This window comes from Rhinichthys klamathensis, unplaced genomic scaffold (genome assembly GCF_029890125.1).
Source record: "Rhinichthys klamathensis goyatoka isolate OS25496 unplaced genomic scaffold, OSU_Roscu_1.1 h1tg000245l_1, whole genome shotgun sequence".
Lineage (NCBI taxonomy): Eukaryota > Metazoa > Chordata > Actinopteri > Cypriniformes > Leuciscidae > Rhinichthys > Rhinichthys klamathensis.
In genome coordinates, this window is record NW_026606767.1 from 245,419 (window position 1) to 265,408 (window position 19,990).

Genomic DNA, 19,990 nt, shown 5'->3' on the forward strand with positions numbered 1-19,990 from the left:
AGAAACTGAATAAAGTAATCAAATGGAAAATAACACTGGGTAGTATTTTAGTCCTGAATAAATTAAATATATATAGGCTATTAATCCTGATTCCTTTAACTTAAAGCTATATTTTGTTGTTTTGACAACTAAATTAATGAGCTAGTGCACGGATCCTGTGTTCATTATACTGGCATGCGTTTTATGCTTATTAAAAGACAAAACCGACTATGTTTAGAGTGTACTCACGAAGACCGAAATTGACACAATTTTGCGTGTTAAAGCAATATAATCCGCGAAAAATAACTTTTGTTACTGGCCAGCTGTTTTTGAGGCGGATTCTCTATGAATGTGCGCATAGAAAATCATCTCAGAGAGCGCACGAGCACTGATTAGTTTAAAATCACTTGCATGTTTAAACTGGTAAGACTTAAAAAGACGTGCAAATGGTAAACTTCAGTCACGATGCACTGCTGGCCCGATTGTGCGAGTGAATATTCCGTCATGTCCCGACTCCAAAACGCGAGTGTGTCGCCGCAGCGCTTGATGCCTGCCTTGCACAACACATTTTGAGAGAAGAGAGAGAAGACGCGGCACCGCTGAACACCCACGCTGTTTGAAATTGCGTCTGGCAGAGAGTTGTTAAAAGAATGATTTGATTTTATAATCTGTGTGGATTACGATTGCGGGGATTTCCTGCTTTATAAAAAATGGGAGACCTGTGGGAATTATTAGAATTATGCGGAAACCCCGCGCCGAAATTCGAGCCCTGAAATTTAATTATCAATCACATCGAAACATTTTACAATCCTACTAGCCCTTTATTTAGATTAAAACCATTCTCATTAATTTGGTGAGGAACATAGCGGTTTGAGCAGCATTTGCAGACACTGTCATGCTGTTGGCCATATGCACTGCAGCAGACGCATATTGCAGTATTAAGGCTAACGATTAATCAATTAATTGATCGTTAATTTAAACGACGATCGATCATGGGAATTTGTGAAAATTGACATCCCTACTGGATATTGGCAGGAACTGGAACACGCTGTCGTATACGCCGATCCAGAGCATCCCAAACATGCTCAATGGGTGACATGTCCGGTGAGTATGCTGGCCATGCAAGAACTGGGATGTTTTCAGCTTCCAGGAATTGTGTACAGATCCTCCAACATGGGGCCCTGCATTATTATGCTGCAACATGAGGTGATGGTCGTGGATGAATGGCACAACAATGGGCCTCAGGATCTCGTCACGGTATCTCTGTGCATTCAAAATGCCATCAATAAAATGCACCTGTGTTCGTTGTCCATAACATACACCTGCCCATACCATAACCCCACCGCCACCATGGGCCACCGCTCACCCACACGACGCCATACATGCTGTCTGCCATCTGCTCTGTACAGTGAAAACCGGGATTCATCCGTGAAGAGAACACCTCTCCAAAGGGCCAGACGCCATCGAATGTGAGCATTGGCCCACTCAAGTCGGTTACGACGACGAACTGCAGTCAGGTCGAGACCCCGATGAGGACGACGAGCATGCAGATGAGCTTCCCTGAGACGGTTACTGACAGTTTGTGGAGAAATTCTTTGGCTATGCAAACCGATTGTTGCAGCACCTGTCCGGGTGGCTGGTCTCAGATGATCTTGGAGGTGAAGATGCTGGATGTGGAGGTCCTGGGCTTGTGTGGTTACACGTGGTCTGCGGTTGTGAGGCCGGTTGGATGTACTGCCAAAATTCTCTGAAACACCTTTAGAGACGGCTCAATTCAATTCATTTCATTCCTGCAGTCAGCATGCCAATTGCACACTCCCTCAAAACTTGCGACATCTGTGGGATTGTGCTGTGTGATAAAACTGCTCATTTTAGAGTAGCCTTTTATTGTGGCTAGCCTAAGGCACACCTGTGCAATAATCATGCTGTCTAATCAGCATCTTGATATGCCACACCTGTGAGGTGGATGGATTATCTCGGCAAAGGAGAAGTGCTCACTAACACAGAGAATTGTGAGAGAAATAGGCCTTTTGTGTACATAGAAAAAGTCTTAGATCTTTGAGTTCAGCTCATGAAAAATGGGGGCAAAAACAAAAGTGTTGCGTTTATAATTTATAATATATTATACTTTATTTTACACTAGAGTGAAATTACAGTCTTATATAAAGACAAAAAAACAATACATTTTAGCAAACAGACAGGATGATAAAGAGAAAATTTATGTTAGATGTAGATATTGAAAATTTAATTAGGTCTCTCCCTCTGAATTTAATACCTATGCTCTTAAGCTGTAATGTGTGTGTGTGTGTGTGTGTGTTTTCTAAATGTATGAATGAGCTATTTTTAATGCAATGACTGAAGAGACATATGAGGAAGAGTCTAGAATTTAATATGTTATTGCATTGTATGCTATGAAAAAAAGCAGAAAACAGTGTGGATGTGTGGAAAAAATGAGAGAACTATTGAATCATGCTAAGATCTTACTCTTTATCAGCTGTAAACAACTATCCATCCATCCAGTTTTTGAAGCATATTCTGCTCTCTATGAGAGATAGATACCAAGAGATAGATATTTTAGTCATTCAATATTTGTTTAGTTCTATTTAAAGCTCACTTGAAATTAGAAATGATGTTATAGTCTATATTAAAAGTGCAATATATTTTGAAACGCATAATGATGAATATAAATGTAACAGATATGTAAGCCTGGTAGTTCACAAAAAAATGACATAATTGACAGCAAATGGCATCGGTTCTCACACGTCACACGTGACCAATTATTTTCAAAATTTGACAAAATATCACGAGTGTCTCAAAAAGTGTCACTCACAACAAGCTATCGCATGACTGCGGAAAGTCTTAAAATATAGCCTACAAGTTCTATGGACGGCTTTTTATAGAGCTTTTTTGTATGGAAAATAGAAGCTCAGATATTATATCCAACACACATCCATCTGTGTTTCATGGAAGAAAGAAAATAATGACATGAGAGTGAGTAAATAATCAAATTTGTGTCAAGTGTGAGCAAAGACTTCCAAGGCAGCGGACAGCCAAAAATACTGAAGAAAGCTTTACTTCTACATTCTTAAAAATAAAGGTTTCAAAAGGAGGTTTTCACAGGGATTCCATAAAAGAACCATGTTGGGTTCCTCAAAGAACCTTTCAGTGAACAATTCTATTCTATCTTCAATTTTATTTAGAACCTTTTTCCACTATAAAGAACCTTCTGAGCAATGGAAACATTCCAAGGAACCATCAATGCCAATAAAGAGCCTTTATTTTTAATAATGTAAACTTCAGTCTGATTCCTGCGTCTTCTGCTGCATTTCTCCCCTTCACCTCCCTCCTTCCTTCCATCTCACGCTCAGTCTTTGCGTGCGTGCTGAAGAAGCTTTGAGGAGACATTCTGTGTGTGTGTGTGTGTGTGTGCGTGTACAAGGCCGTGTTTTCCCTGTTTGTAATCTATTTTCCCCTACACGCACTTAAAAACCTAGTTTCTGCACTGAATTCCTAGCTTGGATCTCTGGTGTACACAAACACACACAGATAGACATGGTTTTTTTTTTTGCTGCAGTCTATGTAAATTATTCACTTTCTACTGTGCAGTTAGACGCCCCACTGAAACCACACGCTGCGACATGAAGAACACATGCAGAAATACCACATAGTATAGTATTCTCAAAAATACTCAAATCCCTAGTGCAACCAATACATCATTAACGGTTACAGGTAAAAGAGAAGAAAAAACAGAACACTTTTAACCTTTTAACACACATACACACACACTCAGTTGTGTTCGGTTGAAGGTCATCTCTAAAAGCTCTGTCTGAACTCCTCTGGGGTCTGAGCATGCAGTGACCCTGTGACCTTAATGCTTTTATCGTATGGCATTATGGGTAATGACTGGGTCTTAGATGGGGGTTAGTTTGTAGTGAGTCTCACACATATACACACACACATACAGTAGTGAAGGGGAAACTACACTAGTCGGCTAAGCTACTCATACTTGTAGTCATAGTTAAATTACAGTCAAGCTACTGCTTTAAAAAACAGTCAGCTGGCTACAAATAAAAAAAGTTACTTAAATTCAGTATGAAATGCTGTTTATAGCCCACTTTGATTTCAAAATATGACATTTTGGAGTAAAACAGGATATTTTGATGATACAATTTGGGTGAGACTAGATTTTTCAGGTGGTGAAAAGTGGTCTCGAGTGGGGAAAATATTAAGGATTGGTTATGTGACCTGGAAAAAGAAGAAAATTTGAGTGACGAAGCAAATGATTACAACTACTAACATATGTACACTACTGTTAAAAAGTTTCAGTCAGATTTTTGTTTAAAAAAAAAGAAAAATTTCTGTTTCAAACAAATGCTGTTCTATTGAACCTATTCTCGATTTCCAGAAAAATATTACAAGTCAATTCAATTCAATTCCAGAAAAAAATATTTCATGGTTTTCACAAAAATATTCCGCAGCACAACTGTTTTCAACATTTATAATAATAATAATAAATGTTTCTTGAGCAGCAAATCATCATATTAGAATGATTTCTGAAGGATCATGTGACGCTGAAGACTGGATATATATTTATATACAATATATTTACATAGAAAACAGTTATTTTTAATGGTAATAATATTTCACAATATTAGTTTTTACTGTATTTTTGATCAAATAAATGCAGCCTTGGTGAGCAGAAGAAACCTTTCAAAAGCATATATATATATATATATATATATATATATATCTTTCTCAATACTGTTTGCATGGAATTTACATTACAATTACAATGCAGCATTTATTAGTCTCGAAACATAAGCTATATATGCAACTTGCACTATTTGAATGCAAATGCTTCTTGCTACACATTTTGTGCGTTGTTGCTTTCTGAAACACAACAAAAGCATTTCCATAGTGTCTTCTACATGCAGTTCTCTTTCAGTTCAACTAGAGAATCCACAATTAGCTAGTCAACATGTTCATTGCAGTTTCCTGAATAAAAAACACAGGCATTTGAAGGAAACTCTATCGCACCCCTTGAGTACTGAGACGTTACCAAGCCACACGTCATGCACTGAATACACACTTCTGAAAAATGGAGTTAAATAAGTAACAGTGTGAAACTATGTTGAATGGGGAAAATGTGGATAGACAGATGGAAAGGTGGGAATGAGTGTGGCTGGAGGAGGAGAGGAACGAGCCAGAGTTGGAATGAGTGGGAGTTGGAAGGAATCGCGGAGGGAATACCACTCTCACTGAAGCGTGACTGAGGAGCAAAGCAGACAGAACGAGTGAGAGAGGGAGAGAGAGGGAGAGAGAGAGAGAGAGAGAGAGAGAGAGAGGGAGAGAGGGAGTGTGTGAAAAGCAGTGCTACTGTAGAATGTAGTATTGATTTTTGTAGAATGAAACACAAAGTAATGATTAAATCAAAACAGTGTGATTATGATTGAGATGAACTAACGTTTTAGTCTGTTATTGAAACTAGTACTGTAATTGAAAACTAAAACTTAAAAAAATGGTCATTAAAATAATGCTGAAACCAAAAAAAAACTTAAAAAATATTGCAGAAAATTTGGAATATTGCTTCTGCAACTAACTTATATTAAGTTAAAGAACTAAAGTAACTAAAAATAAAAGTTAAACTTAACTAAACTTAATTAAAACTGAAAATATAAAAATAAAAGCTAGTTCAAAATATTTGTTGTTAGGATAAGGGTTTGGTTTAGTTGCATGTAATTATGCAAAATGTATAGTTATTATTACAGTAACTACATGTAACATGACACTAAAATAAAGTGTTACCAATACTATAATAGTATATAAAAAAGTAATAAAATAACACTGATGGAAGACATAAGAGAAAGACACAGAAGAGCTGTACATACAAAAACATTTACAAATCTCAAATTAAACTATAATTTCCAATTACAGAAAACACAGATAGAATCAGACACTTACACGCTAGCGTGAACACTATTATTTTGAAATAAAGCTAATTATAATAAAGCGATGTACTGAAAACGCCTTGAACTTGAAGAACATTGACATGATTTATGAATCACTTTTATCTTTGAAGACATCGCCAGAGGTTGTGTGAGATTTAAAGCTTCAACATGAACAAATGTGGGCTTAGAAAAAGGGTCCATCGAATCTAATAGAAATTTACTATAGCTTTTCGTAAAGCTAAATGTGCAACACAACAATCACACAGCAAACAAATAAATGATTTGTTTTTCTGTCAGAACAGAGCACAAGAAAAGGGTCAGTTTACTTCATTAGATTCACCAACTGCTCTTTATATACCTTCATCTCTTTCTGCTCTGGAGCGTCTCAGAGGGAATGAATCGCTCATAATAAATTGCAGGGAATGCGTGTGAGTGAGAAACAGGGATCTGGTGGTGCTCTATCATCTAATGAACAGAGGAGGAAAAAGAAGAGACAGAGGAAATCAGAGAATGAGAGAGTTCCTGGCTTCTGCCGAGTCTCAGTGCGGATTCATGTTTGTTTTGTTTGTTTGATTTGCTCATCGTAAAACCGCTCACATAATCCATAACTCACAAAGACACTAAGAGAAAGACAGTCAGAGCGACAGCGACAGCTCCAATTACAATTCGATTCTCTAGTTCTTTAGAAAAGTGCGTCTGAAGAACCTATAAAGAAACTTCATGGACTTTTTTTCTATCATCGTACCTGTCCTGAAACCAGTGGATTGTATAGGGAGGATGAAAACGCTGTCCCGGGAATCAGGCCATAATTATTGAACAGGATTCTCGTGGTCATGGAAAACGTGGAAACGACAGGGAGTTTTAATATGATTTGAAGACCTGAAAAAAAAAAAAAATCATAGGAAAAAAATAAATATTCAAAAGCCATGGGAATTTCTGTTAGGAATTTACATTTTTCTAGTTACACTGCTATAAAATATTCAGTCAGCTAGAAATTGCTCTTTGTGAATGCAAATTTTTTTTTTTTGGAGAAATACGTAAAAAAAAAAAAAGGAATTTCAAAGGAGTGTGAACTGTGTGCTTGAGCCTGGAGTCCGGATGTGGGGAATGAAGGTCAAGTTCATCCTCCAATCCCAATGGAAACACATCTATTTTTACTGGCTGTTATTGAAGTAACCATTAAATTATCAAACTAGTGGCTACATTTTGTTTGAACAGTTTATTGAACGTTCAGACAAAATAAATAAAAACGTTGCATATGTGCTTTTATTGATATTTGATAGATCAGGCTTTTATGGCTCATATAGTATGATTTGGTGAGAATATGGAGCTCATACTCGAAGAGGAAAAAACGCTTACATTTTATTCAGAGGCACAAACTGAGCAATAATATGTAATATGGTGCAGATGCTGATATTTAAATGGAAGTAAGATGAAAAATTCTTGTGATGTTAATCAACGAGATCTTTATTACAGCATAACAGACTACTCATGTAAAATGCATTTAAATATCAGTCGTTATTGTATATCTGCCAATAATATGTCTTAGTAAGATGATTTGCTTTAGTTTTATGATCAAGGCTCTGTAGTTTCAAAACATATAATGCAATGCAATACGATGATGATTGAGAGATGAACAAATAAACCTTCCTCAAAAAGCCTGATGATCATATTTGAGACTCACATTTGAACATGATTTTACTTTAAAAAAAATCAGTAAAGATTTTACTAGAAAAAAAAAGACCTAATTATACTAAAAGGCCTTTTAACTTGCTAAAAAAGTCGATAATGTATGAGAGTATGATAATCTATATCAATCAAACGACAGAAGACATAGATTGTGTGCAACAGGTTTTTCAGCAAAGTTTGCTCATGGTGACCATTTAGAGGCCTTCGAAGTGTGCATATCAAAGTATGACACAGTAGGCTTTATAAGGTTAAAGTGCACTGGTGTGTGTTTTACATTCTGAGCTGATATGAAGCAAATCTGAGAGTGTGAGCGCAGCATTTGTGAGAGGAGGTGAGGGCCAGCAGATGGTGGGAGTATTTCTGCTGTCCCAGCTGCTCGTATAGGACACTACAGAAGCATATCCCAGCAGGACCCCTGCTCAGGGGACAGCCGCACATTAGACCCACACACACCTAGGCCGTTTCTCAATACCAAGTGCACAAACTTCGGACTTGCGTCCTTGGTAGTTCGGACTTGCCAAGTTCGACTCAGGAGAACGAACTCCCGAGGACGAGAGGACGCGAGTCCGGTTATTCTGCAAATGGAGCAGTGCGTTCTTGATCGCGTCACTCAGCACGCTCTGGCTACTCCGGTTATCTTTATGTATATTTTAGGCAACAATAAAACGAAATATGCTACAACTCTGCCTCTTTTCGTCAACAATAAAACGAAATATGTTATAAAACATCACTCTGCCTCTTTTCATTTAAAAATCTTAAACATAGTAGCCTAATGGCCATGTGGTTCAGGCAACGCGTACATTATCTTCACTGCATATATTTATAACAACATGACCATTTTTCATTTTAAAAATATGAAACATTGTTGATTTTTATTGACATTTAACAAACAGAGACAGGGTTGTGTCATTTTATTTTATTGTAGGCTACATATATAGTGAAGAGAATGTTAAAATAAATATAAAAATATATATATATATTTTAAAGTATATAAAATAAAATTACACAACCCTGTCTCTTTTTGTTAAATGTCAGTTTTAATGATCAATAATATCTACAATGATAAATAAGGCAAACAATTCAAACATAAGTAAGCTCTCTAATAGGCTACAAAGTTAAAGTTAAATAGCCTAAATAAATATATAAAGTTCTGAAACTTCACTTTGCCCTCAGCCAAAACGATTTTTTGCCATGGAACAAACAATAGTTTAATGAGACCAAAGATCGACTTATACACAAGACGAATTATACGTCAAGTTTATCCACTAGACTAGAGACATCAGAGCCAGCGGCAAACGTCAGAAGCACTAGCCGAGGAAAAGCTGTTCCAGTCGGGGTTGATGAGCGTTGAACACCCGCGGTGAACGCCTGGATGTCACAACTCCGAAAACGTCAGATACATTTTTCAAATAGGCGCTATCTTTATAAATAAACCACAGATTTGAGCTTTAAACAACCACATTCTCGCCTGAAACACTCTTAAAATTACGCGGGTTTTTGACGCTTGCTGGTTGGTGCGAGATGCATTCTGGGATACCTGGCAGTCTCAAGTCCGCACAAGTCACCTCTCGATGCTTCCTGGATAAACGGGGCGGATCAAGAACACATCTGGGGATTTGAACTGGACTTGGCTAGATGTGAACTTTACTTGGGCAGTGACTGATGACGTTTCACAAGTCCACAAGAACACAAGTACAGACAAGAACGCATATTGAGAAACGGCCCTAGCCTGACTACGTCAGACTTCGTACTTCCGCTCTATTTCAGTTCGCTTCTGTACTCACTCTGAGACATCGACATGTCTCTCAGGTTTCCACCAATTAACGAACAGAGGGCGGGCTGAGAGCTGTGACGTAGACGCTAAGCGCCGAGTTTAAGATTGGGGAAATCGAAAATGACCACGGATATGGGCCCTGTCCCAAATGGCACACTCCGGACTTGTCGACTTCCTCAGAGTCCACACTTCCGTGACGTCATGTAGTGCAGACCTATAGGGCCCTTAGCGCGAGTCCGCGAGGGCGCATTGAGAGGTATTTTTGGGACAGACTCGATCGTCACGCCGGAAACAGGAAGACGGTCTGATTGTTGTTATGGACAGGAGCTACAGGTTCAGGGAAATATGCTCCCTATTGTTGTTGTGTTTACATATGACTCAGTAAAGCCCTGACATTCTGTTCTATTTATTTAAGGAATCATAATGCGATCGTATTATTCAGCTCGCTATTATTAGCCTATGTTTGAGACATCAACCACTGGTCGATGATAATAATGTTTGTATAAACTTGTCATAAAAACCGTAATGATAATTACACTTAAATATTTTCTTCTCAGCCATGTTAACAATTGTCCGTGAGCGAAATCTCTTCCCATCCGTTGTCTGATTGGCCTTTCGCAATGATTCCTGGGTAGTTAAAGTGCGTGGAGCCTGCATCTATGCGGGCTTCGCGGAAGACCGCTTCAAGGGTACACAGGGGGCGCTGCTGAGCACACTTCAGAGCGTTAAAATGCTAAATGGGACGGCCTACGGACTCGTAGACTCGGCGAGCACGAGCAATTTAAGTCCACGAGACCGAAAGTCCGCATGAAGTGCGCCATTTGGGACAGGGCCGTGGAGACACGGGATGCAATTAGCTCTGTTGTGGAGAATATTTCCGGCATTTGCAAACTGAAGGCCGAACAAGAAGAGTGTTTGTTAAACATTTTGAATGGAGGTGATGTCGTGGCCCTACTCCCGACAGGTTTTGGGAAAAGTTTAATTTATCAACTATTACCGATCGTCAGCGAGAAACTGGGCAAGGCGATAGTTGTGATTGTGTCCCCCTTGGTCGCACTCATGGAGGATCAGGTTAAGGAGGCAGCAAAACTCGGTCAGCCATGTTCACTCCGGTATTTCGCTCGATGGTTTCGTTTTCGCATCATACATGTGTTTACAGTGGAAGTTCGATGCGGCTGAGCTGGCGAATAACACACATCATAACCAAACGTTATGTGATTGGCTTACGGGTAACCAATGATTTTATACTTCAGACAAGTCCGTTTGCAACTGTGTTTCCCATATCTTACGAGTTTTGGCCCTGTCATATTTAAATAGCAAATTCAATTACCACGTCTGCTTTTTCACTTTCTCAGGTGTCGCGTATGTAGCCAGCCCAAACTAAAATGGAATCGCAATTCCCTTAGCATTTGCATTTCCGATGCCTACACGGAAACCTGTCAATCAGTGTCGAGGGTGGGGTTATGCTATGGGGCGTGTATTGTTTGTGTTGGGAAGTGACGTGTCGACGGTCATGAGGTGATGCCCTGAACAGACGCCTTCATCATCTGATCAAGACATTTTTTTTATTGAATACAAAATTATACATACAATACAACCAAGGCAAACGTATTCATCTACAGTGTCTAATAAGAACGAATAAAAGGCTCAACACAGTTTAAAGCAGGGGTTCTCAAAGTTTTGATAGGTGAGGGCCAATTTAGGAACCCAACATTGAACTGAGGGCCGCCAAAGTGGCGGGGGAGAAAACGAAGAAAAAAAAACTGAAAAGAAAATCCCATTTGAAATTATTTATGACCAGGTTGCATCTCTACAGTTTACATTAGTTGCAATAAACACATTTTAATTCATAACTGAGGCTAAACCTGGCAAAACTTGTGAAAATTTTGGTTGGGAGAGAAAGAAACTTTTAAAATAGAAGCTTACCAAACAAGTCATCATCATCATTCATTTCTATCATTGCTTGTCAGTCGCGTTTCCATTATTGCAGATTTGCATATTATTATCTAGCCTATCTTTTTTAACCCGTAACTGAAAAACGAAAAATGAACGGTTGTTGTCTTTTTAAAACGCAAAGTTGAACAAAATTTTAATTTGAACTGGCTTCACCAACTGCTGCGCAAAAAAAGTTAATATCGACAGACTTTTTCAGATTTTTGTTTAAATGACTTTCTGCCCCTTTATTAAACATTTTAAATATTCACAAATTAATATGGAAAACATGTCGATTTTACTGGTTTTCTAAGGCCAAATTAGAACCTGGAATTTATATTTTTCCCGCAGTGATGAATGAGAAGAGCCATATAGCCTGTACGTGTCTGATCTAGCCTGATTTATAGGTGAGTTATAGGCTAATGATAATAAATGCGTCTGAAAAAACAGCGAGGCATTTTAATTGTTTATTAATAAACTATTCTTTTCTAAGTGTCGGCTAAAAACATATCTCCATCTCCGCTGTTAAGCAGATGCGCTTTTAGAGAGAAATCCACCTTTCATACGGATTACATAATCAGGTATTTGCTTTCGATTCGAGTTTGTTTGTTTAAAAGTGCACATTTTAAGCTTTAGCCTACATAGGCTATATTTTGTTTCAGTTCTCGCGCTCCAGTTCACGGAGATCATGAAAGCGCGTAGTAGCCAGGCTATTGTTTTATTTTATTTTACAAAAGCACGTTTTCTTGTTATGAGTTTACACAAATGCGAATAATGCATTATTATTTTCTGTATGACCAGAAATGATAGACTAGTTTTAAGTTGTTTCCACTGTTGATAGGAAAATGCAAGTGTTCGCGCCCGCGAACATTTTGAAAGGTAATGGAAACGCGGCTATTAATATTGACATTGTTAAGATTATTATTAAGTCACATTGAATATTGATTACTTGGTCAACATACCATTTTAAATTGCAATGGGATTTGTGGTGCTGGTTTCGGTTGGCCACGATTCCTATTCCTGTGTAGACAACCACTGTTCCTGGTGGCCTTGGGAGTGAGGTCAAGTGCGATCGGTCGGTCGGACCATGTAATTACCGCTTATGCCTATGCCGCTAAACACCACTAAACGGAGATATTCATTTTTTCAAAGCAATAGTTTTAACAGTTTTACAGATGTTATCGCGGGCCGCCAGAAATGTTTCGGCGGGCCGCCATTGGCCCGCGGGCCGCACTTTGAGAACCTATGGTTTAAAGGAACACTCCACCGTTTTTTTAAATTGGAGTTATTCACTGTCTCCCCTACATTTAGATATGTGGTCAAATACATTTTTGTCTCAGTGCATGCATTGTCTTAGCCTGGCAGTGTTCTGTTCAACATAGTTTTCTATGTCTGTGGCTGCAAAGATAAAGTTGAGATGCAGACTCGCCACCTTCGCAGTAGTGAACGCGCCTATAGAGAGAAATGCACACTTCATATGAATTAGCCTACATAAGCAGAGAGCAGACACTTTCTTTTAGTTTTTAATTATTTGGTTTAAAAGTAGACATTTCAATCGTTCTATACTTCTCAGGTATGCGAGACAAGTATCTTATACGCTGAGTTTCGGTTCATTTCATGAGACGCTCCAGTTCACGCGCCGGCGCCTCCGTGTCCTAATTACCGGTAGGCTATATTGTCTACTATATTTGCTTCTTATTTATTAATACAGTCAATTTGTTGATTAAAATGAAGATACAATTTATGCAATTTATGTGTTACCAGGCTAACACACACCACACCACACTGCAAATCCCACAGAGAAAACAGCTAGGGAAACATTCAAACTCGTCGTCCGTTCAGAATGACTCTCGCGACGCTTAAAGAGGTCATAAGATGGACAACAGGGTTGTTCTTCACTCATGAATAACTTAATGACATCATAATCACATGACCATTTATACATCACATATGCATATTCATTTATCATTGTTTTGGTTTCTGCGTTCTTTAAAGCACCAGATCACACATGCTTTTCTAAACAATTGGAGAATAAAAACGTCTGTAAAGCTTTTAAAAGGTCAAATGTTACGTATGGCATTAGACTGTTAAACCCTTTTCGGCTATAAACCCTAATTGTAGCTTTTATTTTTGAAAGTGCACATTGACGCACACGGAAAGGTCTTATAAATGAAGTAACACGTCTCACTACAGACAGCTTAAGTCAGACCACTTCAGTACACACTGCACCGCATGGTGGAAGAGCAATGGTGTCGGAGAACGAGGTTAAAGGAGATGGAGGGAAGGAGAAAGAGGGGGAGAAGTGTTCACAGGCAGTGGGAAAGAAAAAGCAAGAAAAAAAGAGTGTGAGAGAGATAGATGAGGGTTGGCTCAAGGTACAGGATGATGTTGTGAATATTTGATGCTGATGGATCCATGTTCACTCCAGCGGAACAAACTGGATTGAAGCTCGATAGTAACACACACACACACACACACACACACACACTGTTCTGCTCAGGTGGAAAAGTCTCATTTAGGATCAGGGCCATTTGGTCTTACACAAACGCTCATTTCTGCTTTACTGGGCCCAATCTACAGCAGCACACCTGTGTTCATTGCTCTGGATGCATTTCCACCTGCCAAAACACACTCACACTTGTATTTATGTCTCTGAAAGCACTCGACCCCGCTTGAGCGCAACTTATAAAGGTGGTTTGAAATGCTTCTACTGGCCTTCATACCGTATTCATTCATTTCTTGATGACTTTGGCACATTAAATCAATTAAAACCACAGTCAAAACTGTCTCAAATACTTTTTCCCTGTCTTTTTTTCTTGAAAGAAAAAATGGTGTGAGAAAAATAAGTTAATCAAATTCAGATGCAAAATTACATGCACATTAATATAAAAAAAATCACATTTATGTTCACATTCAAATAAAAAAATGTGATATTAGAATTTAAATCAAATTCACATTAACCAGTGTCATTATTGTTACTGTAGCTAAAACTAAAACTAATATGGTTTTAGTTAATTGAAATAAAGTTAATAAAATAAAATATAAATATTACATAACATAAAAAATAAGATAAAATAAGGTTGAAAATTAATATATTTGAAATATAAATACAAAAATTACAAAAGCACATAACACAATTGCTAAAACTTAAACTGAAATTAAAATGAAAAATAAAAAGCTAATTCTTAATATTATTAAATACTATAATATTATATAAATAATATTAAAATAACACTGATTTCAAAATATAAAAATTCACATTACCCAGTCATTATTGTTAACTAAAACAAACATTTTTAAATATTGTTTTTGTTAATTGAATTGAAGCTGAATTGAATTGAAGCTTTTTATAAATATTAGGGGAAAAACTTCAAAAATAAATAAGAAATTTTGCCTTTGCAAGTAACTTGAAGATGAAGATAACTAGGATGAAGAACTATTACTAAACTTTGAACTTAACCATGAAAATTGAAAATATCAAAATAAATCTAATTCTAAATATTATTCAATACTATAATAGTATTTTATCAAATAAAATAACACTGACATTAATATTAAAAATCAAAATTCATGTTCAAATTCACTAACATAAAAATTTAAATTCACATTCAAATTGCACATCAAATCATTCATATGGGCTGTATTACAGTACAACTAAAGCAGTGGCATGTAAAAAGCTTGACAAAAAATGCAAGTAATGTCAAATAATGTTTCTCCATCTTTCTGTCGTTCAGGTGTAAGTGTAATCTCCACGCGTCTCAGTGTGTGTATGTGGAAGGCAACTTACAGTGTCAATGTGAACACAACACGACCGGACAGGACTGTCAGCGCTGCAAAAAAGGATTCAAAGCCAAGACCTGGAAATCAGGATCATATTTACCAACACCCAACGGATCGCCCAACTCGTGTGAGTAAAGTACACACACTGACAAATGCAACATATACTGTATAACATATATTGTTGGACAATGAAACTGAAACAGACCTCAATAATGTATTAGTATGGTGTAGGGTCTCCTTTAGTGCCCGATACTGCATCAGTTCATCTACAAGTCCTGAGAGATGTTGATCCGTTTTCTGACTCGCTCCTCCAAAATCCCCCAAAGTGGCTCAAAAATATTTACATCTGGTGACTGTGCAGGCCATGGGAGATGTTCAGCTTCACTTTCATGTTCCTCACACCATTCTGACACAAGTGTTGCTGTGTGTATTGGTGCATTTTCATGCTGATACACGGCACCGCCTTCAGGGTACAATGTTTGAAACATTAGGTGCACAAGCTCCTCTAGAACGGTTCGGTAGTTCTTGGCAGTGACGCACACATCAAGCACAGTGGGGAATGCCATGATATTACAGCCCAAACCATCACTGATCCACCCCGCGCTTCACTCCGGGCAGAAACAGTCCAGGTGTTGAGACTCTTTGGGGCTTCTCCACACCGTAACTCCCGCGGAAAGACTCATTAGTGCCCAAGATTTCCTCTACTGGCACCATTGAAACCGACATTGAGCATTGAAACAAGTGATCAAAGATTTTGCAATAGCAGCTAGGGCTGTCACTTTTGTGAAAAAATCCTGATCGATTTTTGAGACATACATGTATACATTGTAAAATTGATTTTCCATGTCTAAAGACGTTTCCATTTTCGCCAAATATAGGCAAATCCACGGACAACTAACAGGCATTAGGACGAACGTAAAGAGGGCGCTTGAGACGCACAAGTCAGCAATATTTCTGATGATTTATTAGCGTGAAGTTTCGTGCACAAACAGGAGTGTAACATTCTCGAAAAACAATAAGCAGAGTGGACTGCCATAACATCAATGAAAAACATTACTGCAGGCTCCAACATGGCTGTGTTTATGATTAGAATTATTATTTCGATTATTTAAATGTCAAACAAATTTCACCTACGTAGCCTATTGTAACCCGAATCTGTATCTGTATGCACGAGACTGTCTGAATACCGGCAGAATTCACATTTTTGTTGTAAAAAGAGACATTATGCAGAAGTATAGACCTCTTTTCCGCCGACGTCACAGTTACGTCACGGCGCTAGCTGGAGGCAAAACAAGCGGACAACTGGAGGCGGCTAAAGCTGCGCTCACACTACAAGCGACTTTGTCGCTGCAGGTCGCCAGTGGCTGCGCTGGAGGGCGTTCCCACTACTGGTTGCCTAGTAATGTTTGTGAGTGACATTCACGGATGTTACTCTATGTTAGACAACAAATACGTTTTCTTGCCGCTACAAACAAATATTTCGGAAGGAAAAGTCTAAATATAAATGGAATCAGTACATAAAATGCATAATATTAAAGATGAATGAGAAACAGTGAGTGCTCTTTGCCATCGCGGCTATTTAACTGCAGAAAACGGGCAAATACCGGTCTATCTGGGGTCAGTACGGTGAATACCACTGTATGTACACGAAGATATATCATAAATAATAGGACAGTTTCTGACTGCTAAAACGACCTTCTCGTTCAACTTGCCTCGGTCAGACTCAGCACTGAAGAGTGACGCGCTCCACTGACTTCACTCCTATTGGTTGTCGCTCCCGAAAGTCGCTCTGCATTTGCATAAAGTTAAACAGATCTCAACTTTGTCGCGTCGTCAGACACGCCCCATCCAGTCGCCAACGGTCGCGACCGCGCGTGTCGCCGGAAGTCGCCCGCTCACCATTGAAAATGAATGGTATCGTGTCGTGTGTAGTGTGAACGCAGCTTAATACAAACCAGCACAGATTCGGCTACATAATAAGGAGCTTAAATTATTATTATTATTATTAAATGTCATCTTGTTGTGTTGTTGGGTGCAAGAATCAATGAAAAATGAATATACTGTATCTGGAATTTTTATTTCTAGAAAATATTCACATCATTAAAATCGCACCGTAATGTCACTCTTTACATTGTCGTTTTCTCGGCGCTGGCTCGGCAGAACTGCGGATCGTACCATACAAGTCTTGTACATGACCATTCAGCACATAGTTATAGGCATCTAAAGATTTATATGCCCTCAGTTTCTCTTTACGCTCGGTTTCTCTATCGGATAGGTGTAGAAGTCAGGCCACTCAACCGTAGGTAGCGTTAACGTCAATCCCATAGACTGTAAAAAAGATGGACGACGCCCCTTCGCTCTCTTCCATTGGTCAGAAGTGAAGCCGCCAGTGTCCCGATATGGCGCTGACATCTTGGGACTTGAGTCTGCGCAGAAGCGATTTTGGGACCAGACCGGTGCAGTCGTGAGCCGGAAGTAAAGCCGCAAAAATCAAGGCCCCGCCCTCACTCTCGCAGAATCAACCGCAAGAACACGCTCCTGCACTTTTTTAAAAATGAATTATTGAAATTTAGATATTAAATTTAAAGCTCGAATCTCCTCGGTCCTCCGAAGATCCCGAAAAAAAGTCTGTTGGTGCTTCAGTGACTACTTCGCTCAGAGAACCTGTCAATCACAGCTGTCAATCATGACGTTATCACCGCATCAAATAACTAACTAAAAACAAACTTATTTTAAAAACAAACACTTGAAATTACATTAGCGTGATAACTACAGTAAATGACAGAAACTATCTTTGCAAAAACGATATTTGAAGTGTAATTTAATTGTTTAGTTGGTCTCACGTGCCGTTGAATAACATGGGGAGGCGGGGTTTATGAGCTATATAGGACCGGTCACCGGGGGGCGATCGAGACGCTTGGGCTTCACTTTTCAGGGCTTGTGCGGCACGCTTGGTGAATCCTGTCAGATCGTCCATCCATTGAGTGAGCGTGTACGGGTCAGCCAATCTGGTTCCGTCCGTTAAAATTAACTTTTGCAAATAACAATCGCGGTCCTGGACAGTGAGTGACCTTACACATTAAGATAAAATCGGATTTTCTTCAGTCATTATTAAAAAACAAGCTAACAAAACTTGCAAACTAACGTTAGTGAAGCGGCCAGAGGGATCGTTATGCCTCCACCTAAGCTCCGCCCACAAAAAAACGTCAACTGAAAAGGGGTCTATAGTTTGCTGTAAGTCGCTGTGTGACGCGCGTTCGCTGCGGGCGTGTCATGACGAGCTGAACGCGATCCGAAGGAAGGCCATTAAAATAGATTCCCTATTTTCGTTTTCGATACTTGTGTTGGTTGGTCTGATCGATTGTGCAATCGATTTTCGAACGTAAAGTGACAGGCCTAATAGCAGCCCGACCACGAACATTGACTCTGTGGAGCTCCTGACGAACAGTTTTGTGGAAACAAGTTGCGCATTTAACTCTGCTGTGAGTTGGACAGCTGTGGTTTGGATACAACCCGGGTTAGTACCTGGCCATCCCTGTCAGACAAGCTTCCTCTTGTGTCTATTGGATGTGGTGTGTCCTTCGTGATGGTATGCCCACATTACACTGGATACTCGTCTCGACTCACCACAAAGACTTGCTGTCCTGGTCACAGATAAGCCAGCGAGATGCGCACCAACAATTTGGCGTCTTTTGAACTCGGATATGTCCTCCATTATGTTGTGTGGATTGCTATATTTTATGTACAGCTGAGCTATAGCTCTGCTAATTCAACCTTCACGCTCTACTCTCTTACCGATGGAAGATTGGCCACACATGTATAGATGTGAAACACTGTGTTGGTCAGTGTTTCAGTGTCATTGTCCAACCCCTGTAGATACTGTTCCACTCAGACAAACTTACTACTACTAATAATAATTCCTTACATTTATAAAGCACTTTCTCGGCACTCAAATCGCTTTACATATAAAAGGAGGGAATCTCCTCAACCACCACCAATGTGCAGCATCCACCAGGATGATGCGACGGCGGCCATATTGCTCCAGAACGCCCATCACACACCAGCTTACTGGTGGAGAGGAGACTGAGTGATGAACCAGTCAGTATATGGGGAGGATCAGGAGGCCATGATGATTGATAGAAGCCAATGAGAAAATTCGTCCAGCATGCCAGGGTTACACCCCTTCTCTTTTTCCGAAGGACATCCTGGGATGTTTAATTAACACAGAGTCAGGACCTTCAGTTTAACGTCTCATCCCAAGAATAGATTATAATTAAAGAAAAAACATTAACTTGTTCCTAGTTGCTGTTGTGAATGTTGCGAAATCAATTGCATCAAGTGTGTGAATATCAGGCACACACAATAATCAGATTTGAGCAAGATAATATTCTATTCTACTATAAAAGAGAATTAATTATCTCTCCGAAATCATATAGGTCTCGCTTATCTAAGCCCGTCATACCGAAATTTCCTCATTATTTTCTGGGTTCAGAATTCCTCGACCAGAATTCCTCTGAGCTTCAGAGATCTTTACACTCCGACACACACACACACAGAGAGAAACCAGACGGACGGTTATCCACCAGCCTGGGTCTGATTTATCCCTGAAAATGTGGACAAAACGATCAGGAGGGACTGAAAGGAGAGATAAACCAAAAGCAAGACAAAGAAAAAAAGGCGGATAAGGGCAGAGCGATGGAATGAGAAAAAGAGATAAAGCAAAAATGAACACGGATTTCATTTTTCCTCCCTTCTGTACAGTATCCAAAGGGAGATCCTTTGGAACACAACATCCCTCCATTTTACCAGCAGCACTCATGATAAAATAATAATCTAGGGCATCACACACACACACACACACACACACAGATGAATTCAGCAGACTGCA

The 19,990-nt window shown here is 39.1% G+C and overlaps 1 protein-coding gene across 3 annotated transcripts in view; it reads left to right on the plus strand.

Annotated features, from left to right (window-relative positions):
• The window catches only part of ntng2b (netrin g2b), an 83,154-nt gene that overhangs the window by 38,733 nt on the left and 24,431 nt on the right, over positions 1 to 19,990 (plus strand). For all 3 annotated transcript variants that reach the window (XM_056266149.1, XM_056266147.1, XM_056266148.1), the window contains exon 4: positions 15,057 to 15,229. In XM_056266149.1, coding sequence (XP_056122124.1) covers positions 15,057 to 15,229 — 173 coding nt within the window. The remainder of the gene's footprint in view (positions 1 to 15,056; positions 15,230 to 19,990) is intronic.